Source organism: Lemur catta, chromosome 3 (genome assembly GCF_020740605.2).
Source record: "Lemur catta isolate mLemCat1 chromosome 3, mLemCat1.pri, whole genome shotgun sequence".
In the NCBI taxonomy this organism is placed as follows: Eukaryota; Metazoa; Chordata; class Mammalia; order Primates; family Lemuridae; genus Lemur; species Lemur catta.
Genome location: NC_059130.1, coordinates 110,712,515 through 110,737,316, shown reverse-complemented (window position 1 = coordinate 110,737,316; position 24,802 = coordinate 110,712,515). Strand labels below are relative to the sequence as shown.

Here is a 24,802-nt window from a genome sequence, read left to right as displayed (position 1 = left end):
TTGGCATCTTTATGTGGGAAGTAGCGAGAATGATGCTTCTTTCACAGGCTTGTGAGGATTAAATGAATTAAGGGATATTAAAGTGCTTTATAATAATGATATTTAATAATAGACAGCTCTTCTTTGCAACAGGTAACAATTATTCAGTGCTTTCTATTTGCCAACTGCTGTACTAAACCCTTGAACAAGATACGCTCACTTAACCCTTGCAATTCCCTTATGAGATAGGTTCTGTTTCTTATACCCATTTGGTAGGAGAAAAATGTGAGGCACAGAGGTTAAGTAACTTGCCCAGGGGCACACAGCTGGATCACACAGTGGTTGATCACGGATTCAAACTCACAGAGCAGCTTATTAGAGAGCATTAGCAGTGGGAGAATCAGAATTCAAACTCAGGACTCTGCACACCTGGTTTCTCTTCCCTCATCGTGAATTTCCCCTTTGAGTTCAGGACGACAGTCAGTGGCTCTGCCAGGCATACATCACCCAAACAACAGCCCGATATTTCTGTAGACTCTGCCTGCAGAGGTCCCTATGCAAACTCAGCTCAGCAAATGCATCCTGGGAGCCAGGCCCTGTGTGAAGCTCTGGCCAGGAGGGGCTCAGCTTCTGTCCCAGGAGTCAGACAGGGCAGCGCCCAGAAGAAACTACAGCCTGGTGGTTACGGGTGGAGACTCTGCAGCTGGCCTGGGTTCAAACCCCACTTCTGCCATTTATGAGCTGGGTTCAGGTCCCCATGGGTGGGTCACTTAACACTTTTTATGCCACGGTTTCCTCATCTGAAAAATACAGGTAATATTGGGTTGTACCCAATGAAATTGCTATTTTTTGTAGGTTAGAAACAAATATTGACTATTTCATAAGGTTCAGCCTAATAATAGCACTTACCTAGTAGGCTTGTTAGGAGGAGTAATTGCATCCAAAACTATAAAGTACCTAGATCAGGGCCTGATACCTAGTGAATCCACACTGAACATACATTCAGTAACTGTTTATTAAGCATCTACTATATACCACCTTCACCTATGTACTCCAGAGACAACATTCTAGAGCAAGGACTCATAACTTGGGGCTTACAGACCCCTAGAGCTTCCAAGGGCCTGTGAACACCCCAAAGTTAATGTGGAATACAGGTGTGTGCACACATGGGAATACTTTCCCAAGGAGCAGAGATGTAGCTTTCATCAAATTCTTGAAGGCATTCATGACCCCAAACAGGTGGAAAGAGAAAAAGAAGGCACATAAATGAGTAGTGCTATTATTCATTCAGTAAGCATTTATTGAGTACCCACTCTATGCCAGTTCCTGGAATTCAGCATGAACAAGACAGACCTGGCCTCTGTCCTACTAGGGGAGAGGGTAAAGCAAGCCCTCCAGGGCCGCAGAGTGTTCCAGAAAGGAGCAGCAGGGCCTGCAGGCAGGCGTATCTGGGAGACCTAGTACAAGGTGGAAAAGCCACCCCGACGTCAGGGCTGTAAGAGTGGGGACAGGGCAACAGGAGCCTGAAGAGAGGGCACAGGTCTCCACTGGAGGAATCCAGGCAGGCTTCACAGAGGAGATGGCATTTGATCTGGTCACAAAGAGGAAGAGGAGAGGATGCTGCAGGTGGAGAGAACAACATGAACAAAAGCACAGAGGCAAAAAATTGTGAAGTGTGTCTGGATCCCCTAGGTAAATAAATCCTTTTAGCTGGTGTGAAGAGGGCAGGGAGCTAGACATAGGGCCAGTCCCGGGGAGCTGGGAATGCCAGGCAGAGGCACTTGTCTCTGTCCTGTAAGTGGTGACGGGCCCACTTGACCAGTGCTCCTGGCCACGGCTTGGGGATGGCGACTAACTGGTTGGCAGCAGATGTGATCAAGGAGACTTTGAGCCTCTGCTGCACCTCCCCCTACCTCGCATTGACCCATTCGTGCCCTCCCTACCTGGCTGGCTGGCCAGAGGGGCCTCACCCTGTTCTGTTGGGGCTGAAAGCCAGGCGCCGTGCACTGAGTCTGTGCAAGAAAGAGAGCATCCCCAGGGAGCGGATCCTCCAGCTCTGAGGCTACTGACTCGGGGAAGGAGGCAGTCAAAGCTGAACACTCCAGGAGGAGCCACAGACCAGATCCTGATTGTATTTCATCCAGGAGGCAGTGAGCATAGCGACTAAGAATACTGGCCCTGGGCTCAAGTCTGACAGACCTGGGTTCAAACCCTGGCTGTGCCATTTGCTAGCTGTGTGGCCTTGGCCAAATGACAGGCTCTCTGAGCCGCAGTTTCCTTATATGTAAAATGGGAATAATTACCCTTTTCTCCAAGAGTCTTGGGGCAGAGGAGATGAGATAAAACGTATAAGAGCCTGGCACAGTGTCGGGCACAGACAAAGGGCTCAGGAAGTGACAGCTGATGCTGTTATTATTCTCTCTGCCATCTGGATTCTGCTCAGCTCTACAGATACCGAGTGTCTGTCGTGTGCAGAGCTTTATGCAGTGTGCCAGGGAGGGAGAAATGAGAAAAGATCACACACCAACCCCCTCCTCCAGGAACTCACAGTCTTGCATGGTGCTTCTTAACGTCTTCGGGGGTCTCAGACTCCTGGGAGACTCTGCTGAAAGTTTTAGAGCCTGTGGCCAGAAAAACACAATCATTTCTATGTGTGTATATGCATAAAATTTTAACATAGAAAAATCCAGATGTCTATACACAGGGATGGATTTTTAAGAACTTTTATTTTTGCAATATTTATTTCCATAATTTTTTTATTTAGAAGGAGCATGAATTACTTTTTCGGTCCAGAAAGGCAATAATATCAAACGCATTCCATTTCAGGAGGTTACCAGACCTCCCAAAGCCCATCCCAGGAATGCCAAGTTGGCTCACAGACCCAAATTAAGAACCCCTAACCTAAAGAGCTAGACAAACACCCACACAAATAATCCCAAATAAAGCTGATGTGTTAGAGCAACACTTGGCAAACTTTTCTATAGGGCTCCAGATCATAAATATTTTAGGCTTGCTGGGTCTCTGTTGTAACTACTCAGCTCTGCTGTTGTAGCATGAAAACAGCATAGGCAAAGGAATGAGCATGGCGTGTTCCAATAAAACTTTATTTATAAAACAGGCAGTGGGCCAATTTGCCAGCCCCTGTGTTAGAGGCTCCAACTCCTAGATCTCCAGAATGTCTAACATAGAGGCTGAGAGTGGTCAACTCACATGTCCAAGGTCACACAGCTGAGCAGGGTTGATGGCCCCGCTCACCAACCAGCCAAGCTTTATGGTGACCCAGGGATTCCTGTTCCCAACTCCTAGAGCTGCTGCCTCCAAAGTCACAGCTCCTGGAGCAGTGGGAGAATGTGAGCCGGGGCCTGGAGAAGCCGGGGGAAGGCCTGGGCTGGGAGAAAGCCAGAAGGTGTGGGTGGTGGAAGACCCGTTATCCACCCAGAAGGAGGAGTATATTTGGGTTCCCTTCCTTCAAAGCATTTTGCTGATTTTGCTGAATTGAGTTTTTGACATCCAGGTTGCCTTCTTCTCTTTCTGCATCAAAAGATAAAAATCTACCTCAGGTCAGGAATCACATTAATATGCCCCATGTCTAACCTCATGCTGATCACCAGGGAATCAGGGACCAGAAAGGGTTAAGACTTGGCAAGTGGGAGACTTGTGGGGGGCCCAGGAGCCATGGGTCCTCAGTCCCTGGTGAGTGAGGCGGCCCCTCCAGACTCGGGCCTGCCTGGGAGGGCCGGGCCACCGGGAAGGGCTCCTCTGGGAGGGGAGGCGTGAATTAATCTCCTTGGCCAGACCCCAAGAACAACATGGTCCATTGCCTGCTGTTTCCTCTCTCGATTATTTACTCCCGGTTCTCTCTCTTCCTTTTTGCCTTTATCTTCCTTTACTTTGCACCCCTTGATTCTCTACCATAAAGGCAGAAAACCTATCAACCCTTTCACCCTTCTATGCCCACGCCCATACCAGACGCTGCTTATCAGTCCTGACCGTCTCTCTGCTGCCCAGAAAGCCATTAGCAACAGTTAGAGCTGGAGCAAGAGCCAGAACCCATGTGCCACCCTGCTGGCCTCTCTGACCCCCTCTCCCTTCTGCTCAGCTCAGTGAGGCCCAGAGAGGTCAAGTCACCTGCAGGGCTTGCCTAGTTCCTTGTGGGGGCCCCGTAGCAGTGGATTTCCCTCCGTGGAGGGACTGGCTCCTGCTTTACCATTTGTGCACATCTTGAGTCTGTCTGTGACCAAGCCTGATCTTGCCCCTTAGTGACCCCAGGCATGAAGATCTACATTGACCCTTTCACCTATGAGGACCCCAATGAGGCAGTGCGGGAGTTTGCCAAGGAAATTGACATCTCCTGTGTCAAAATTGAGCAGGTGATCGGAGCAGGTAGGTGGCTGGTACCCTCATAGGTTCCATGGGCTCAGCCATGGGTGGAGAGACCACTCCAGTGTGTTCTCCTGGGGCAGAGGGTAGGATGTGGGACAGGGGCCTCAAAGGACCCTTCAAGGCCTGAAGGCTCAGAATGCCCAAGGAAGAAGGGCCCCCAAAGGTCACTTCACCAACAGAAGGGGAAACTGAGGCATAGGGCTGGGAAAGGGCTTGTACAGCAAGTCAGAGATTGAGCTGGGTCTGGAGCCCAGTTCTCTGGACTCAGTCCAGTGCTTTCCCTTCTTCTTGCCATTCATCTCAGGGGCCCGTCCCCATCTCCTCAGGTTCCCCTGCGTCCTCACCCCCGTGCCCAGACAGATACCGTGGGGCAGCCCTGAAGAATTCATTAATACTCTCTTCTCCCAAAGGTGGCTGGGACTTTTCTGGCCCCCACATTCTCAAAGGGGTTCTGTGTCTGCAAGTATGAATTGACCACTGAGGAGAAAGAGCACCTGCAGGCCCCAGGAATGGAAGTGACAGGGAACAGGGAGGTGGCACTTCCACCTGGCAAGTGACATTCTGCCTCTCGGTGTTTCTGTCCCAGGGGAGTTTGGTGAGGTCTGCAGTGGCCACCTGAAGCTGCCAGGCAAGAGAGAGACCTTCGTGGCCATCAAGACGCTCAAGTCGGGCTACACCGAGAAGCAACGCCGGGACTTCCTGAGCGAGGCCTCGATTATGGGCCAGTTTGACCACCCCAACGTCATCCACCTGGAGGGTGTTGTCACCAAGAGCACACCTGTGATGATCATCACTGAGTTCATGGAGAACGGCTCTCTGGACTCCTTCCTCCGGGTAGGGGAAGCCAAGAGTGCCAGGGGCCCATGAGTGGGGCAGGAAAAGGAATTGTGGACATATTTTCATGCTGTCAGAGCCTAAACAAGTCTTGGAAAAGCTCTGGGTCAGGAATGGTTTACAGGCTGTCACTTGCCATTCCCCTACCCATGGCAGACATTGCTAATCAATCCTAGCACTCTCTTCCACCAAGCCCAGAAGCAATCTAGGAATCCTTCCCAATATGCTTCCCCAGGAAGCCACACCAGTCACTCAGAGTTGACACACAACCTGAAATCTGTTTCCATCCATGCCCTTAGCCAGCCTTCTCATTATGCGCAGGAGAAAACAGGCTCACAGAGAGGTGGGGTTTGCCCAGGGTCACCTAGAGGATCAAGGTGAGAGCTTGGACTGGAACCAGGTGTCTTGACCCCTCATTTAGAGTTTTGGCCAGATTTTGGACTTCCCCAAAGCTGTATAGGCTGTGGGGGGAGGAGTTCAGAGGACTAGGCCAACAGAGGAAAGTTTCAAGGCCACCCCCAGGAGATCGCAGTCAACCAGCTAGACAAAGAACAGCGGACTGTCAGAAGCAGGCCACTGGACTAGCTGCCATTCAGTAAAAGTACCTACTATGTGCCATGTACCTTCTTGTTTAACTCTGAACAGCCATGGGAGGTGCGTATTACTTATCCCCATTTAACACACAGATGAGGAAACAGACTCAGACAGGTAGGTCACATGTCCCAGTTTGCACAGCCAGAAACAAGCAGAGCCAGAGTCAAACCAGGTGTGTCTTCTTCAAAGCCCATGCTCTCTCCACCACCCTGAAGGTGGCCTCTCCAAAGTTCTCTGGGCATCTGAGTCCTTCCCGAAGGGAGCCCAAAGCAAGGTTGGCAGGGTCCTGCTCTGGTTCCCCATTGCGAGGATCATCCAGGGCTCTGGTGCCTGCTCTTCCGTTTACTCTGTGTTTTCTCCACTTCTCCCCAAGCAAAACGACGGGCAGTTCACAGTCATCCAGCTGGTGGGCATGCTACGGGGCATCGCGGCTGGCATGAAGTACCTGGCAGACATGAACTACGTGCACCGTGACCTGGCTGCCCGCAACATCCTCGTCAACAGCAACCTGGTCTGCAAGGTGTCTGACTTCGGGCTCTCACGCTTTCTGGAGGACGATACCTCAGACCCCACCTACACCAGTGCCCTGGTAAGAGGGAGGCAAGGACCACCGGAGTTATAGCACTAGAGAAAAGGGCATAAATGTCCATCTCTTCCTCCAATACACTGTCACTGACCCCTGCTCATGCCAAGCACCATGCTGGGTGCTGGAGACAGAGACATCCGCCCTCTTGGAGCTCCCAGGCTGGTGGGGAACACGGGAGTACAGCAGTGACAGGGCAATGAGCGAGGGCAGCCAGCCTTGGAGGTAGAAGGCAGCTTGCCAGAGCAGGTGATATCTGAGCCGAGAGCTGAAGGGCCAGTAAAATGTCTCAGATGCCGTGTTCTCGGGGCAGGTCCTGGGCTGGAATTCAGGCTGTACGGGGAAGGCGGTGAGCACCAGTGCTGGAGAGGTGGACAGGGCCGGATCTTTGAGGCCCTTGAACGCCCAGACTCACTCCTGAAAACAGCTAGGGTTGTTGGAGGGTTTTAAATGGAAAGAAGTAAGACACAGCCCCTCCCTGCCCTCAAAGAGCTCAGAGCCGCTGCTCAGGGGTGGGGAGCCTGCGGCCTTGGGGAGCCTGTGGGATTCTAGATCCTTGAGTGTGGCCTTTTGACTGAATCCAAATTTTACAGAGCAAATCCTTTTATTAAAAGGGGTGTGGCAGAGAAAGATGAAGGTTTTCTTGCCCCCTTTGGTGCTTAAAAAAGAACAATCATGAAAGCAGAAGGCTGCAGGTTCCTCACAGGTGATTAATTTCAGAGCTGTGCTGTAGGAAACCGGCCTCATTCATGGGGTGATATGAGGCACAGATGTGGGAGTAAGGAGAGTGAGCAACCGTTTGGGAGCTAGGGAAAGGCTTTAAGGATGAGAAGGAGGTTTCCAGATGGCGGAGTGGGAAAAGGCTCTTTATGCAGGGGGCACAGCACGTGCAAATGCCCAGTGGTCTGAAGCAGCACAGTGAGTTTGGGAACAATGAGGTGCGTCATGAGATTGGTGCAGCACAGGGCACAGAGTGGGGAGTATCGAGAGAAGAGGCCAGGCAGGTCAGCCTCCTACCCATAAACTCACCCCTCTTCCCCCCAGGGGGGGAAGATCCCCATCCGCTGGACGGCCCCAGAAGCCATCCAGTACCGGAAGTTCACCTCAGCCAGCGATGTGTGGAGCTACGGCATCGTCATGTGGGAGGTGATGTCCTACGGGGAGCGGCCCTACTGGGACATGACCAACCAAGACGTAAGTCTCCAAGGGGGTATGCAGAGCCTCTCTCGCCAGCCAGCTGGGGGAGGGGAAGAGGGTGACTCCTGGCCTTGTGCCAGTCTCCCAGGGAGAGGGAGATAGGCCTCTGAGATCGACAGCCTGGCAGCCAGGGCAGCTCCCAGCCCGACGGTGGCCGATTCAAATGTCTGCATGGGACCCCGGACTCTACCAGGGGAAGGGAGTAGGAAAGGCCACCTGCCCACAAATCAGCAAATCTTCAGGATGCATGGACCTCGTGGCCAGCCCTGAATGAGACCACGTCTGCTCAGGTGTTTGCCACCTAATTGAGGGGACAGCTGTTCAAGGAAACAGGTATAGTTATCAGGACCTTTTATGATCAGGTGCTAAGTTGGAGAAGGCAGAGGTCTAGCTGTAGGCATCGAGGCCCGGGCAGCCAGGAAGTATCCACAGAACAGGTGGGGCTCAAACGGCAGAAGGACGTGGAGCCGTGAGGGCTTCCAGTTGGAAAGAACAGGCTGTGCCCAGAGGTGGGATAATGAGGGGTCATGTTGGAGAGCGTTTCAAAGTCAACCCAAGGGATTTCCATTAGCAAAAATGCAGACTGGAAGGACTCGAAGAAGCCTCTTGAACAGGGAGGGTGACCCTCAGTCGAGGCATGGAGGATAGATCTGAATCTGGCCATGGCAGCAGGACAGACTGGAGAGGTGTGTCCAAGCTCCTTTCCCATGAGGAACAGGAGGGGGTGGTGGGAAGGGGCTGTGGGGCCTGACAGGGGAGGTACCTCTTACCTGAAGCTGTAAGTGGCACTGACATGGAGTATGTGACCACCTGGGGTCAAGCAAGGGGCCAGAGAGGGGACTCCTCAGGGCCATCAAAGCCAGGAGGGGCTCACAGATGGGAAAGAGGAAGGGCAGGTGGAGCGGGGTACAGGAGTAACAGCCTGGTGGACCCCGGGGAGAGGCTACCTCAGGGTGCTCGATTTCCCCAGATTAGCAGAGGGTGGGGCAGGAACCCAGCCGCCAGGCCAGACTGAGGCTATAGATGGTGGGAAGTCAGGTCAGGGCCACCCTCGGACTGCCTCCAGGAAGTACAGGTGGTTGCCACGGCAACCAAATAGGTCAGGCCTGCAATGCACTGGGGGCAAGCCCATCCACCCAACCCCATTCCGCCCCTACCTTGTCCCCAGGTAATCAACGCCATTGAGCAGGACTATCGGCTGCCGCCGCCCATGGACTGCCCGAGCGCCCTGCACCAGCTCATGCTGGACTGCTGGCAGAAGGACCGCAACCACCGGCCCAAGTTCGGCCAGATAGTCAACACGCTGGACAAGATGATCCGCAACCCCAACAGCCTCAAAGCCATGGCGCCCCTCTCCTCTGGGTACGGCCCCGCCCTCTCCTACCTGTCGGCCCCTCCCAAGCCCCGCCCCTCTCCTCGGTGTTGGCCCGCCCTGGCCCCGCCCCCTCCTCTGGGTACGGTCCCGCCCCTCCCCTCAGTGTCGGCCCCGCCCTGGCCCGGCCCCTCTCTTGGCTGCCGGGCTCCGCCCAGCCGGCCCTTCCCCTTTCCCGCCAGGGCTGTCCCCGGCTTCAGGCAGATGCTCTTCTCCACCGCAGCCTGGGATGGAGAGGGACGGGACCAGTGTTTGCTGGGCATCTGCCTTGCCTTTTCCGTGCGGGGAGGTGTAGGACACAGATTGTCCCAAGTAGAAGGACACACACCCTGCGGGTGGTAGAGAAAGCACCTTTCAAAGCATGGTCAGAGAGGACAGCATTTAAGAAATATTACCAAAGGATCCAGACTCTTAGTTGGTGAACAGATTTACTCCCTAGCTACCCTCACACTCAAACCTAAACCCTCTAACTTCCATTTCCATCCTCTTCACACACACACACACGCTTGCACAAATACAGTCCTACACACACACAGATGAACACGGTTCAGCACAAACGTTCATGCTTGCTCACACACACATGATCTCACACACGGATACACATACAATCTCAGGCTCTCACGTGTACACATATCCGCAGGCACCTGCACATACAGCCCCATTCAGAAGCTAGTACCCATCACACACCCATATGTGCCCCCCATTGGCTCAGCGCCCCCATGCACAAGAGCTGGGCTCAGCCTGAGGGGCATCAGCTCGGGTACCCCCGTGCTTCCCTTCTCTCCAAGGCCCCAGGGCAGCTCCCCTGGGCTGCAGCTCACCACTGCCTTCCTTGGGGGGCTGTCCCAGGTCACACTGCTGGCATTGCACACACTCACTCTCCAGGACCCACAATCAAACAGGGTTTCCGAGGGCTGTCCAGCCAGGTGTCCTCAGGATCTAGGGCTGGCTCCGGCCAGAGACTCCTCAGGCCAAAGTCCTTCCTCCACCAAGTTCTTGTGGCCAAGAGATTTTCATGCTGGCCTCTGCCTGTCACTCCTCACTGTCACCCTGTGTCAGCCACTCCTGAGTCTCCAGATAAAGTCACTGGGGGCTTTTAACCTCGTGAGAGTCATTTCACTACTTGCAAGCCAGGAAGTGATTCCCATAGCACCACCAGCCTGAGCTGGACTTTGGAGACGCTGTCCCCAAGATCAGCCTCCTGTAGCACAAACCAGGGCAGAGAAGGACGGAGAATGGCACTGGGGGAGGAAACAATGAATAATGAGCTGGTTAGTCCAGCTGAAATCCCTCCTCCTGAAAATAAGAAACATGACAAGTGTCTTCCCCTCCTGGCACCTGTAGGCCTGCCTCTCAGCAACCCCTGGAGGGCCTTCCCTAGACTTCTCGGGTGGCCCCAGCTGGGAGACCTGCACACACCCACTGACACATACACATATGGGCATGCTCGTCCACAGAGGCTCAAACTCAGGCCCGCGCTCAGGCAGAGTGCACGTGCACACACAGAGTATCCATGCACGTACTTACCCGCATACTTCCCGCAAGCATGTGCCCTGACCGTCTCTGTCACCCCGGCCCCCACCAGCATTAACCTGCCGCTGCTGGACCGCACGATCCCCGACTATACCAGCTTTAACACGGTGGACGAGTGGCTGGAGGCCATAAAGATGGGGCAGTATAAGGAGAGCTTCGCCAACGCCGGCTTCACCTCCTTCGACGTTGTGTCTCAGATGATGATGGAGTAAGTGTCCCCTCCCCCCCACCCCACTGGCCAAGGGAGGCGCTCTGGGGGGTGAGAAATAGACAGTGGCCCAGCAGGGATCTGGGGGACCAAGGGGCAAGATGGGCAACTTTGGAGTCCCATCCAGACTGACACCCAGGTCTGCCTGCCACCTGCTGGCTTTGTGACCTTGGGCAAATCAACCTCAGTTTTCTCATCTGTAAACTAGGGGTTAGTAGGAAGGCCCAAGGAGATATAAAGGAAATAGGTACTCAGTAAATGCAAGTTGCCTTCCCCTTCCCCGTAGCAGGGGAGAGATGGGCATCTTGGTGCCCTGACTCCAGTCAAGTGCTCTCCACCTCACCACGTCACTCGCTCCAGCTTTGGCTGCCCACCCACTCCCCATCCCGCCGCGCCCTCCCTCGCTACCTTCAGCACAACCCCCTGGGGAAGCCCAGGCAGCTCTCGACCAGGCACAGAGCCCCCCTGACCCCCACATTTCCCTAACACACGTGCTTCTCTCCCAAAGGGACATTCTCCGGGTTGGGGTCACTTTGGCCGGCCACCAGAAAAAAATCCTGAACAGTATCCAGGTGATGCGGGCACAGATGAACCAGATTCAGTCTGTGGAGGTTTGACACTCACCTGCCTCGGCTCACCTCTTCCTCCAGGCCCCGCCCCCTCCGCCCCCCACGCCGGCCCTCCTGGTGCTTGTCCACCGCAGGGTCAGCCACCTGCCAGGAGGCCACGGGCAACAGGAAGAACCAAGCAGCGCTCCAGCCACGAGACGTCACCAAGAACACATGCATCTCAAACGACGGAAAAAAGGGAATTGGGAAAAAAGAAACTCAATCCTGGGAGGGGGTGGGACTACAAGGAATAATTTTTCAAGAGGATTCTCATAAGGAAAGCGATGACCGTTCTTGGGGGGAAAAGAAAGGGCTTGGGAGATTCGTGCGATTCGTCCAATCAGAGACCAAAAGCAGTTTCTCTCCAACTCCCTCTGGGAAGGTGACCTGGCTAGAGCCAAGAAACACTTTCAGGAAAACAAATGTGAAGGGGAGAGACGGGGCCGCCCTTCTCTCCTGTCCCTGGTTGCTCCTCTAGGCCTCGATCCACAGCCAAGCGCCAGGCGGATGGGGCAGGCGGACAGGCACCCCCGGAACCCCTCTGGGAAAATCCATTCCTGCTGCCACTGGGCAAACAGAAGCATTTTTCTGTCTTTGGAGAATATTTTAGAAACTCCAGTGAAAGAGACTGTTTCTCCCGTCGGCTCATGGGGATGAAAAGGGGCTTTTGTCCTCCTGGTCAGGGAGAACACAGGGACACCAGAAAGGCCAGCCTTCCTGAGGATGGCCCCCTGGGTCTGCAGCTTCACGTACATATCACGCGCACAGCCCGGCGGCCCCAACCCGCCTGGCACCGGCTCCCGCCAGCCCCCACCTCGAGGGCTGATGCTGCAGTGACTGCCGTCAGCTACGACTGCCACTGAGAAGGGTTGATCCTGCATCTGGGTTTGTTTACAGCGATTTGAGAACTCGGGGTATTTTGGTCAGGGGTGGTTTTGGTTTGGGGGGTTTGTTGGGGTTTTTTTTTATGACAATGAAGTGACACTTTGACATTTCCTACCTTTTGAGGACTTGATCCTTCTCCAGGAAGAAGGTGCTTTCTGCTTATTGACTTAGGCAATACACCAAGGGCGAGATTTTATATGCACATTTCTGGATTTTTTATATGGTTTTCATTGACACCCCTTTCCTCCTCCCACCTGCCACCAGGCCTCACCAAAGCCAACTGCCACGGGGCCATCTGGGCCCTTCAGAGACTTGAGTGAGATTTGGGTGGGCAGGGGGAGGTGCATCCCACTCCAGGACTGTTTATGAAAGTGACAGATTGTGGAGGAAGTGGGCCCTGAGGCTGTAGGGCTGGAAGTCCTCGCCCACTTCCCCGCTCTCCTGCCCCGATCTATCTAGTACTTCCCAGGCAAATAGGCCCCTTTGGGGTTCCTGCGTGCCCTCAGATGGCCAAACCCCAGTTCTGCCTCTGGGAGCCTAAACCAGGCTGCACTGGAGGCCAGGACCCTGATCATTCACTGTGATATCCCAGCCCTCCAGAGGGTGCCCCCAGAGACAGGGGCAGGCATGATCCTTCCTTCCCCGGGGAGAAAGTGTGTGATTTCTCTCCCGCCTCCTTCCCTCCACCAGAACTTCGCCAGGTCTGAAGGTCTTGGCCATGGGGAAACCATCCGCCAAGAGGTCTGGCCTCAGACTCCCTCCTGTGAGCAAACGCAGGCACCTGAGCAGAACAATCGGTTAGTGAATTGAATGGAAATAAACGCTTTAGTTATAAAACAACCCTGTTCTCTGTAAGTTCCAAGAGAGACCCTGGCACCCTTGGGATGTGCCGAGTGTCCTGTAATGCTCTTCCACGTGACCTTTCCTCCCTCAGGATCCTAGAAGGCGCAGGGCACATGGAGGACGACAGCTCCATGTGGCGTTTCCGGCTCTGGCTTGTCAAAAGCACAGGCAAGGAAAGAAGCAAATCGGAAGTGGCTCAGAACTCGGCGGCGGATGCCCTGAGACTCAGGGTGAGCCACTGCCGGTACCTCAGGAGCAGGGAGTCCCAGGGGTGCACTCAGCACAGCTGGGCCAGAAGAAGGGGGGTCCCCACACCAGGTGAGCAGTGATGGTGGGGTGTGAGGATCCCGGGGCGCCCAGGGGCCTCCAGTCGGAGCACAGGTACGATCGCCTTTTCCAGGCCAGCTCTGATTTTCTCCGTGCAGACGGGCTTCTACTCACACGTGAAAATCAGGACTCTCTGTGCGGCAGGAGCAGGCAGGTGCTGTGGATATCGAGTCTGGCTGAGGACGGGGAACCAGGGGTGCCACCCCGCAGGACCTTTCCCTGTGTGCACGGAGCCTCTTTGAGGAGACTGACCAGTGGGAAAGGTTCAGGCTGCGGGCAGCCAGCTAGAGGCACTGAGGTCCGAGCAAGCGTCCTGCAGGGACCAGCCTGTCGTCTGTCACTCACCTGCTCTGAGAGCCTGAGAGGCAGAGGGAAGGAAGGGATTAGAGAGGAGTGTGGGGCCCCCGGGGGGGACAGCAGGGGGAGCCACAGGGAAAGCATTGGCAGGTTTCCCACTAACTGGCCGGCAGTGGCCCACCGGCCGTCACTGTGTGCCCCAAAGGTGCCCAGCGCGGGTGGCAGCTGTCCCGGCACACAAGGTCACCTTCTGGCAGGAGCTGCCCTGATGCTCTTTAGATTAGCTCTGTCTCCCCAGCCCGCCCCCATGCTCCGGGCCCCCCACGGGGCTGGCAGGCAGTGCTTCCTGTCAGATGGCTTCCTGTTCTAAGCCGCTAGGCTGGTGTCCGCCAGCCAGCACGTCTGCCCGTGCACCCTCCAGGGCCCGGGGTCCTCAGTGGCCCTGTGCCCGCACCTGCCTGCTTCCCAGAGTACGGGTGCTACCCAGACCTCTGTGCCTCCACTTCAGGGCAACAGACAGACGTCACTGTGACTGTCCCAGGGGCACAGGTGCTGCTCACATTTCCCCCTCCCCACCCCCATGCCCGCTACGGGGACAGTACCCCCCAACCCAACCTCTCGCCTGCTGCTCAGTGGGGAGTGGCAGGCCATGCTGCCAAGCCCCTTCCACTTATGCCACCCGCTCGCCCGGGCACACAGCTCTGAGCCACCGCTGCCTGGTTACTAATCCTTTCCTGGCTCGACCTCCCCAAGTGCCAGCCCCCACCTGCCCCGCAGCATCAGAGGCGTTTCCGGCTGCTCTGCCCACAGTTGGTGCTGGGGGAGAGAAAGCCGCCTCGTGAGCCAGGCCAGGGTGCCGTGGAAATGGGGACCAGCTGCTCTGGGGGGGTGTGACTGGCAGAGCTGGGCAGTGCCAGGCTGGGTGGGAGGGAACCAGGCCACCCACCCACGGCCCTGCTGCTCCAGAAGCCCCCAAAATGGGTCACTACTGATGACCAGCAGGCCTCTCCCTGGGGGTGACATTCGAAATTCCCATCAACTGGGAAGACACGGGCAGACCAGTCAGAATAGGTGACGGCCTTGGTGCTGCACCAGAGGCCTCAGAGCAGGGGCTAGAGTGGTGGGGGCAGTAGGGGGCACCTAAAGGACTCGGGGCAGTGGCTGTTTACTAACCGGAGGTGCCTCTTGCTCAGATAGCATCAGCCAGATTTTCCCCATCATTTCTAGCTGGTCCCCACCCTGCCACCATCCTGGGGCCTCTCTGCCACCCCCTTGTGGGCAGGCCGTAGTCTTGCGCCACTCTCCAATCAGGCTCATCTTCGGGAAGCTGGGAGCCCCCACCCCTTCTTAAGCCTGGCTGAGGCACAGGAAGGCCCCTGGCCCCAGACCACCTGCCCCAGCGCTGGGCCCCGGGCCTCTGGCAGCTCTTTCCACAGCCCCTGGAGTTCCAATATGGTACCAAAGGCTGGAAGATTCTTACCAGGGAAAATAATGTAAATATGCATTCAAAGGACAGGATGCCACATGGTGCTAGGGAAATGCATCCCAACCCCGGGGTGGCAGCCTTCTCCTGTCACTAGAGATGTGGATCTGGGGAGACATGTCCCCTCACTGAGCCTCAGGTCCCCATCCGTAAAATGAGGGCATTGGACTGGGTGAGCCGGGCTATGCAGAACACTTTATACACTCGGTCCTGTGCAGAGGGACTATTCCCCTCGTATGTAGGGGGAAACTGAGGCTCTGGGCGTGAAGTAGTTTGCTCGACCAGGAAGGAGCAGAGCAGGCCCATGAGCTTTGGTTTATCTGCTTCTAATGCCCACCCTGCCACGCTCAGCTAGATGACAGCAAGCACGTGGTGTCTGAGGCTTCCCGGCAAGAGAAGGGAAAGCGCAAATGGGCTGCGGCTGTCAGGAGGGCTTCATGGAGGAGGCTGTCTTGAAAATAACAGAGGTCGAGAGAAAGGTCATTCCAAGAGGCAGCGGCCAGAATGGTCCAACACCGTGAGCAGTTGTGTCTGGACGGACCAGAGGAATGGGGGAAGGGAGGGCTGACATAAGGGGAAGTTGAGGCAGTTTGGACATGATGTACAGTCCAGCCACAGCGGGTTCTTGAGCAGAAGAGTTGCTGAGTGAGTATCAGGTTCTGGGGGAAGGAGTCAGTTCTGCCTCCCTGCTACCTTGTCCGCTGGGAGGAAGAGCCCCTGGGGCAGCCCTTACTTATGCCAGGGTAATCCAGGCCCTTCTGCTTCCTGTCCCATTGTCACTGGCCCACATGATCCAGCCACTCCAGCTGCTTGGAACAGCAGGGACTGATTTGTGCTACCTGGTTCTTAATTCAGCTGACGTCTACCCCCATTTCCTCCAGGCTGTCAGGGGTGGTCCGTGAGGTGGGGAGAGGGCTGCCCGGCACTGAGGGAGCTGAGCTGGGGGCTGTGTGGGTGGACATGAAAAACCGCTCGGGAAGCTCATCTCTGCCCCAGTCACCCCAGCCCTGCAGAGATCACCCAGACGTGCTGGAAGGGGCTTGGGGTCCTGTCTTTTCCAACAGTGTGTTATCCTGGGGAAACTCAGAGGGAAGTTCAGGGAGTCCCACTGCGCTGTGTGATGCCACACATGCATCTGTGTGCCACCAGCCGGCCTTACTCAGCCTCCGGCAAAATGGCTCCTGCCATAAACTTAAGGTGGAGAATGGCCTCAAAGCCGGCCAGTTTCCCCTGCAGGGAAACCAAGGCCAGAGTGTTGGTCGCAAGAAAGGACTTGGTCTTTGCCACCTAACAGGGAGAGAATGGGCTCAGGGCACATCCCACGGGAGGCTGGTCTCAGGAGGTTGGAGTCACAGGGATTGCAATAACGGCTGAACACTTACCATATGCCAGGTGCCAAAGTATCATCCTCCCCACCTTACAAGCGAGGAAATGGATTCCCAGAGGCGATTCCCGAAGGATTCCAACCAAGCCATCGCCTGTGCCCTCCTTCCTTCCCAAATCCCGGGATTTCTCAAAGTCTGTGCCATTGCCCACCTGTGTCAGAGCCTCCTGGGCTATGTGTTGCTTAACTTGCAGATTCCCAGGCTCCACCCCGGGCCCCAACACCAGAATCCCTGAGGTTGGGCCCAGGAGTCCCCATTTTTGACAAACTCCTCCAGGAAACTCCTCACTCAGCTCCCCCATGACAAACAGCCCCGATGTCTGCAGAGACAGGGTCTGGAGGAGACAGGGATTAGGAGGAAGCAGGACATCGGCCAGATAAGATGCCCAAACTCAGACACGGATTAGGACCTGTGAAGTGGGGGCCAGGGCTGACCCTCAGGAATGTGCTCAGACTGAGCTAAGCTTTCAGGAAAATGAGAAAGACCCCCAGACCCAGAGTCTGCCTAAGTTTAGCTTCGCAGCATGAAGGCTGCCTCAGGAAAGCTGATATAAGAAGAAGAAGGAATTTAATACTTCAGAGGGGCCCAGCAGCCCACCCAGGGCCACCATCTGGAGACCCCACAGACCCCAAGACTGTGGTCCAGCTGTGCTCACTCAGCACCTGGCCAGGTGGGCCAGGCGCAGGCAAGGTGGGGCTTCTATCTGGACCTGGAGCTACAGATGGCCCCGCCACCACCAACCCCAGCTACCCAGACTAGGACATAGCTTTCCCTGAAGGAGGGAGAGAGAGCAAAGCCCCCTGTCTCTGCTCAGGGTCTAACAGCCCCTGTTGGAGGGGGGCTCTCAACATTGGAAGGGGAGCAGGAGGAGGCAGGGAAGTCAGGAAACATCTTAGAGGAAATCAGACCCAGGACCAGTCTGGGGGCCCCGCTGAGACTGCAAGAGTCAAGAATTCTAACATTCCAAGATTCTAAGATTGCAAAGCCCCATAATTCTAAGATTCCAGTGGGAGGATTCCATGTTTTGAAGATGTCATCCCTATACGATTCTATGCTGCTAGTTCTTGAAATTTCAAGTCCCATTTTTTGTCACTGGTCCCCAAACCTGAGGACTCTAGCATTAAAAAAGCACAAACAGAGAGCAAGAAAGAGAGAGAGAAAGAGATGGAGAGGGAGCAGCTAAAAATACTAAGAACAGCTCCATCCTTCCAATCTGAGTTACAGATGGACCTTGGCAAGAGCCAAAGACCTTCCTTTTGAGTGCGATGCAGAATTTTTCTCCCCGTAGAGTAGAAGAATTGCATGCTCAGGCCTTCCGGGGGGGCGAGGAGTGGGGGCTGGCTGCTCCAAGCTGCCGCTGAGCAAAAAGCCCCATGCAGGCCACAGGGCCCACTGGCTGGTGGGCTCTGACAGCTCTGCTGGGGACCCAAGCAGGGCCCGTCCCCCGGCTCAGTTTGGGAAGGGACTCATCTCGCCTCCCCCCAGAGAGGAAGCTGCAGGGCCAGGGGTTTGCCTTGGGAGACTCCGGCTGAGGACTGTTCCCCAATGAGACCACCTTCCTGTTTCCAGCCAGCATCTTAACACCGGACAAGCATAGGGTCTTGCTGCAAACCCCAGAGCCAGGTGCCTTCTGTTCGACCTCGGACGCAGTGCAGGGTCCGTGTCCGCACTGCCCCTGCCCCACTCCAAGGACCCCCTCACCCTTTCCAGCTTTAGCCACTGCTCCCTGGGGCTGGGAGGCCGGCTGAGGAGGCCTATGGGTCACTCAGCATTCAGCCTGGCTGCTTTGCCCCCATGGACAGGGACTCTGACAGCGGGGGTGCCAAGTCAAGCCTCTGAGGCTGACCCAGGGTGGGCCTAGCGGGGACATTCACTCAAAACCAGCCTCTCTGCACTCCAGAGAAGAACATTTTGTCACACCCAGCCCCAGGTCATAATCATAGCTGCTATTTCTTGAGTGCCAACAATGTGCCAGGCACCACGCTCACCTTTTTATATGAAGTGTCTTGCTTAATCCTCACACTGCTCTGTGGGACAGGTACAGTGGTCACTCCCATTCCACAGACTAGGAAACTCAGAGATGTGACATGGTGGCTGTCCCAGGTCACACAGCACCCACCCTCTTACTCACTATGCTATGCTGCTACCAGTGGTCCCCACTCAGCCCCCGCTACTGTCAGATCCTTTGCCAGTCAAATCCCAGACCCCCCGGTGGCACTCTGACACCCTCTCTGAGCGTGGCCCCCGGAGCTGCTGTCAGAGCCACAGGTGGTAGGAGCGAGCACTGGGCCCCCCTCTTGAGGTGTCCACCCCAGCCCGAGCTGTGCGGGACAGAGCCCTCAGCCAGGGGGGTTCACAGAACCCTGTTTCCTCTGGTCATACACTTGGGTTCCCCTGACAATGTTGGGGGGTCAGGGAGTGACACACTGCAGTTCAATGGCCGTGGGTCAAACCCAGCTCCTCCAGATCCCCCACTGCTGTGACCAAGGAAATCTCACCAGCTGTGTCCAAGATCAACCTGACCCTGTTACTCCAATGCCTTTGTAGGAGTATTTTTAGCAGAATTTTTTTTTTTCCAAAATAAATGTGAATTGTAAAAATTATCACTTGGGCTCAGTACTTTTTTTTCTGAGGTTCCCCAGGGAACACATGAGAGCTCCCAGAGGCCTGAGCAGAGTTCTGAAGCATGGCCAGGAGTTTTCCAGGGCTAAGAATGGAGCCAGGGCCAGGGCCAAGGTTGAGGTTGGAGCTGGGGTGGGGACTTGGCCGGGGCCAGGGTGGGGTGTTGAAATCTAGCAACAGCTCCTAAGTGTTGTAAGAACCCTCAGTCATGTTTAAGAGTCTGAGCTCTGCTGTCAGGGGTCCTGGGGTTCATAGCCCAGCTCTGCCATTGGAGAGGTCACCTAACTGTTCTAAGCCTCATCTTCACATCTGTGAAACAGGGACAATAACATCTGACTCCTGGAGTGTGGGCGAGCGGCGAATGCGATGAAGTCGTGCAGACCTTAGCACTCACGACATTAGCACTGTTCTTTTGCTGGGCAGGAAGCCCGCGATGGCAGGGCCCTTATCTGTCACACACTCCGCTGTGTTCTCCACAACCCAGACAACGCCTGACTCATGCTAGACACTCAATAAGTGTTTGTCAAATAGATGTCGAGGACATTTGGGAAGGGTCCCATGTTCAAATACGCTTGGCAAATTCCGGAGTAAGGCAAGTGGACCAGATTTCTTTATTTCAGGAACTTGCAGAGCTTTAAATACATTAACGGTGCAATGTGAGTCTCTAAACCGGTGTTCTTATTTGCAAGCTTCCCCTTTCAGAGGAGCAGCTCATGGAACCAGTGTCCCTGGGAATGTGCTTGGGTAATGCTCTGGTGGTTGGAGGTAGAGCTGAGGCTGGGGTTGAAGCTGGGCCTGGAAGGCATGATGGCCTAGAGGGCAGAGGAGGATGGGATCCAGGAGGCTGTCCTCTGATTTGCTCACTCACCCATTCATTCAAAAAGTCCTTACTGAACTCCTGCTACATTAGGTACCCTGGGGGAAACAGAAATGACTCCTGCACTTGAGAAGTTATCAGGGCATTTGGGCCACTTCACTGCCCATGAATCGGACACCCATGGTGTGGCAGACGCTAGGCTGGTACTAGGAATGCTGCAGTGGATCAGACATGTGCCTGCTTCGTGGAAGTCCCCAGTCAGTGGGAGGTATTGGGTTGTTACAACTCAGGGCAACGTGTGCAACACTCAAAGTGCCTATAGCTTCCAGCAAGGGTGCAATGAACCCGGAATGGGTGCTGAGCGGGGTTCCAAAGCATGACTAGGAGTTTTCCAGGAAGCTAAGGATGGAGACAGTATTCTAAGGAGAGGGAACAGTGGATACAAAGGTATGAAGTCAAACACTGATATAATACTTTTGTGAATTACTGTGTGCTATGGTCTGAACATCCCCCTAAAGTCATGTGTTGACACTTGATCAACAATATGATAATATTTAGAGGTGGGGCCTTTAGGAGGTGAAGGGGCCATGAGGGCAGAGCCCTGGTGAGTGGGATCGAGCCCTTGCGAAAGGGCTTCCCATAGCAGTCAGCTGGCTCACTCTTCAGCTCCTCCACCATGCGAGGACACAGTATTTGTCCCCTTTTGCCCTTCTGTCCCTTCTGCCACATGAGGTCACCTAGATGTTGCCATCTGGGAGGAACAGGCCTTCGCCAGTCCCCAAACCTGCTGGTGCCTCAACCTTGGACTTCCCACCTCCACAACCATGAGAAATAAATTTCTGTTCTTTATTACAAGTTACCCAGTCTCAGGTATTTTGTTACAGCAGCAGGAACGGACAAAGACACTGCATGAGTAATACCGATGTGCACATGGCTACCATATTAAAAATAATACATGACCCCTTACAGCAGTGTGTAAAGCAGCCTGGCAAGCCTGCCAGATCCCACGGGGAGGTGAGTCCAGGAGAGCTTGCAGCGAGGCCGACTGGGTCAGATGTTGGCCGGGCGCAGTGGCTCATGCCTGTAATCCTAGCACTCTGGAAGGCTGAGGCAGGTGGATTGTTTGAGCTCAGGAGTTCGAAACCAGCCTGAGCAAAAGCGAGACCCCGTCTCTACTAAAAATGGAAAGAAATTATACAGACAGCTAAAAATATATATAGAAAAAAATTAGCCAGGCATGGTGGTGCATGCCTGTAGTCCCAGCTACTCAGGAGGCTGAGGCAGGAGGATCGCTTGAGCCCAGGAGTTTGAGGTTGCTGTGAGCTAGGCTGACGCCACGGCACTCTAGCCCAGGCAACAGAGTGAGACTCTGTCTCAAAAAAAAAAAAAGAATTCAGATGTTGGCCGGGCATGGTGGCCCATGCCTGTAGCACTCTGGGAGGCCAAGGCAGGAGGATCACTTGAGGTCAGGAGTTCAAGAAGTCCAGCCTGAGCAAGAGCGAGATCCTGTCTCTAAAAAAAAAAAAAAAAAAAAAAAAAACCAAAAAACCAGAATTCAGACGTGGTCATGCTGGAGAGGCGGGAGGGCATGACAGCAGGGCAGGAGCCAAAATACTCAATGCATGAGGGGCAGGGAACCCTGGGCTGGGGACAGATCTGCAGAGGAGGCACAAGGAGGGTGGCGGGAGGACTCCCTGATGGCCTGAGATGCAAGCAGTGAGAGCAGGACACTCCACTTTGCAAGACCTTCTTGAGGGCTAAACAGTTCACAGGTGCCAGGGTGCCCAGCAGAGAGCCTGGCACATCGCAGGGGCTCACCAGGTGCTACTCCCTTGTTACCTGACCCCTGGCAGCCCCGTACTGCCCGCTGGGACTGAGAGTGAGCTGGGCCTTCCTTCCCTGGAGCCACTCCTGGGGGCTGGGGCCCACAACAGGCTGGAGCTGAGCCCCACAGAGGATGAGTTGGCCTCCTACCGCCCCAGTCCACGTGTGCGGAGCAAAAGACACACAGTGATGAGGCAGGAAGCAGAGAAGGCTGAGTCAAAGAGGAGCCCTCATCAGTCCCCCCGGAGACCCCTTTCAAAGCCCCCGCTCCTGACTTACTAATCAACAATACTGTGTCTCAGGTGCAGGCTGTTGGCCTCAGAGCTCCTGCACAGGAAGAACTCAGGGGCAGCCAGCCGGTCCATGGGATGAAGGTTGGGAGATTCGTCTTGCAGTTGTGGTCACCCAGCCAGTGTGCTATTTTGTCTTCAGAAGGCAAGTTTATCGGGGGTGGAGAGATTGCTTGAGCCTAGGAGTTCCAGGCTACAGTGAGTTATGATCATGGCACTGCACTCCAGTCTGCGTGACAGAGCGAGACCTTGTCTCTTAAAAAAGAAAAAAAGATAGACATATAACTATAGTAATCTAGACTGTATTGTACTGATGGAGGCATAGACACATAGATCATTGAAACAGGATAGAGAACCCAGAAATAGACCAACACAAATATGCCCAGTTGAATTTTGGCAAAGGTGCAAAAACAATTCAACAGAAGTGCTATAGTTTGAATATGTTCCTTCCAAAATTTGTGTACTAAAGTTTAATGGCCAATGTGATTAAAGTAATATGTGGGGCCTTTAAGAGATAATTAGGTTATGAGGGCTCCTCCCTCATGAACGAGATTAAAGCCTTTATAGGGCTTCATGCCCTTCCACCTTCTGCCAGTGAGGACACAGTGCTCCTCCTCTCCGGAGGATGCAGCAACAAGGCTCCACTTGGATGCGGACAGCAGCCCTCACCAGACACCTGCCAGCAGCTCACCTTGGACTTCCCAGCCTCCAGAACTGTGAGAATAAATTTCTCTTCTTTATAACTTACCCAGTTTCAGGAATTTTGTTATAACATCACAAACAGACTAAGATAGGAAGAAAGATAGCTGTTTCAACAAATGATGCTGGAGTAACTGAACATCCATGGGCAAAAACATGAACCCCAACCTAAACTTCACACTTTATATAAAAGTTAACTAAAAGTGGGTCACAAACTTACATCTAAAACATGCAATGATAAAACTTTCAGAAAACGTCATAGGAGAAAATCTTTGGGATCTAGAGCTAGGCAATGAGTTCTTAGACTTGACACTAAAAGCATGATCTGGAAAAGTTGGTATATTGGTATATTCATTTCCTGTGGGTACTATAATGATTACTACAAAATTAGTGGCTTAAAACAACAGAAATTTATTCTCTCACAGTTCTGGGGGCCATAAGTCTGAAATCAGTTTTACTGGGCCAAAATCAAGCTGTCAGTAGGGCCATTCTCCCTCTATTGGCTGTAAGAGAGGATTCATTCCTTGCTTCTTCCAGTTTCTAGTAACTGCCAGAATTCCTTGGCTTATGGTTGCATCATTCCAATCTCTGCCTCCGTAGGCACTTTGCCTTTTCCCCTTGCATCCACATCGAATCATCCTCTACATCTCTCTTATAAGGATACTTGTAATTGCGTTTAGGGCCCATCCCAATAATTCAGGATAATTTCCTCATTTCAAGATCTTTAACTTAATCACATCTTCAAAGTCCTTTTTTTCCCAATACAGGTTCCAGGGATTAAGATGTAAACTTTTTGGGGGGGGGGGGAACCATTACTCAGCCTATCACAAAATTTAAAATTTTTCTTCTGCAGAGGACCCTAGAGGATGAAAAGATAAGCTACAGACTAGAAAACATTTGCAAACTATATATCCAACAAAGAACCAGTATCTGGAATATGTGAAGAAACTTCAAAACTCAACAATTTTTTATCCAGTTAGAAATGGGCAAAAAAATGGGCAAAAGACATAGCTTTAGCTATTTCACTAAAGAAGAGAAACGGATGGCAAAAAAAAAAAGCATATAAAAAGTGTTCAGCATCATTAGCTATTCAAAAAATGCAAATTAAAACCACAGTGATATATCACTACACACCAGTTACAATTACTATAATAAAAAAAACAGCAACAATAACAAACTCTGGCCAAAAAACGTGGGGAAACAAGATCCCTCATACATTGCTGGCTGGAATGTGAAATGGTACAGCCATTCTGGAACAGTTTGGCAGTTTCTTAAAAAACTAAACACACAACTACCATTCAACCCATCAGGTGCACTCCTGGGCTTTTATCCCAGAGAAGTAAAAACTAATGTTCACACAAACACCTATAAACAAATGTTTGTAGAAGCTTTATTCATAATAGTCCCAAATTGGAAACAACCCAGATGTCCTTCAACAAATTGTGCTACATTTATCCATGGAACCACCATTCTGCAACAAAAAGAAACAAACTATTGATACTTGTAACAACTTGAATGACTCTACAGAGAATTACCCTAAGTGGGAAAAAGAATCCAAAAGCTTACATACTATATGACTCCCTTTACATAATGTTCTTGAAATGACAAAATTACAGAAATGGAGAACAACAGATTGGTGGTTGCTGGGGGTTAAGGAGGGGTGGGGTTGGTAAGCAAGTGGGTGTGGCTAGGAAAGGGGAAGGAAAGATTCTCGTTCTGCTGGAAATGTTCTGGATCTTGACTGTGTTAATATTAATATCTCGCTTGTGCTATTGTAGTATACTTCCACAAGATGTTTCCCCTGGAGGAAACTAGGGAAAGGATACACTGATTATTTCTTACAATTGCATATGAATCTACAATTATCTCAAAATTAAAAGTTTAATTTTTCAAAAAGACAAAATACAGACCCAAATTTTATACTAGATTGAACAGGCATAAAATTCATCAAAATTTTAAAACTCCGCTCTTCAGAAGATATCATAAGAACATAAAAAGTCAAGCCAAAGACTGGGGGGAAGTATTTGCAACACATATAT

General features: G+C 53.2%; 1 protein-coding gene across 2 annotated transcripts in view; it reads left to right on the top strand.

The window, feature by feature from the left end:
- The window catches only part of EPHB2 (EPH receptor B2), a 115,068-nt gene extending 102,055 nt beyond the window's left edge, over nt 1–13,013 (top strand). The window contains exons 8-14 of one of the 2 annotated variants that reach the window (XM_045546068.1): nt 4,240–4,362; nt 4,949–5,196; nt 6,164–6,379; nt 7,418–7,567; nt 8,739–8,932; nt 10,528–10,683; nt 11,192–13,013. In XM_045546068.1, coding sequence (XP_045402024.1) covers nt 4,240–4,362; nt 4,949–5,196; nt 6,164–6,379; nt 7,418–7,567; nt 8,739–8,932; nt 10,528–10,683; nt 11,192–11,300 — 1,196 coding nt within the window. In that variant the 3' untranslated portion in view covers nt 11,301–13,013. The remainder of the gene's footprint in view (nt 1–4,239; nt 4,363–4,948; nt 5,197–6,163; nt 6,380–7,417; nt 7,568–8,738; nt 8,933–10,527; nt 10,684–11,191) is intronic. The other variant, XM_045546069.1, reaches the window with a different exon arrangement.
- Nucleotides 13,014–24,802: the final 11,789 nt, after the last annotated feature.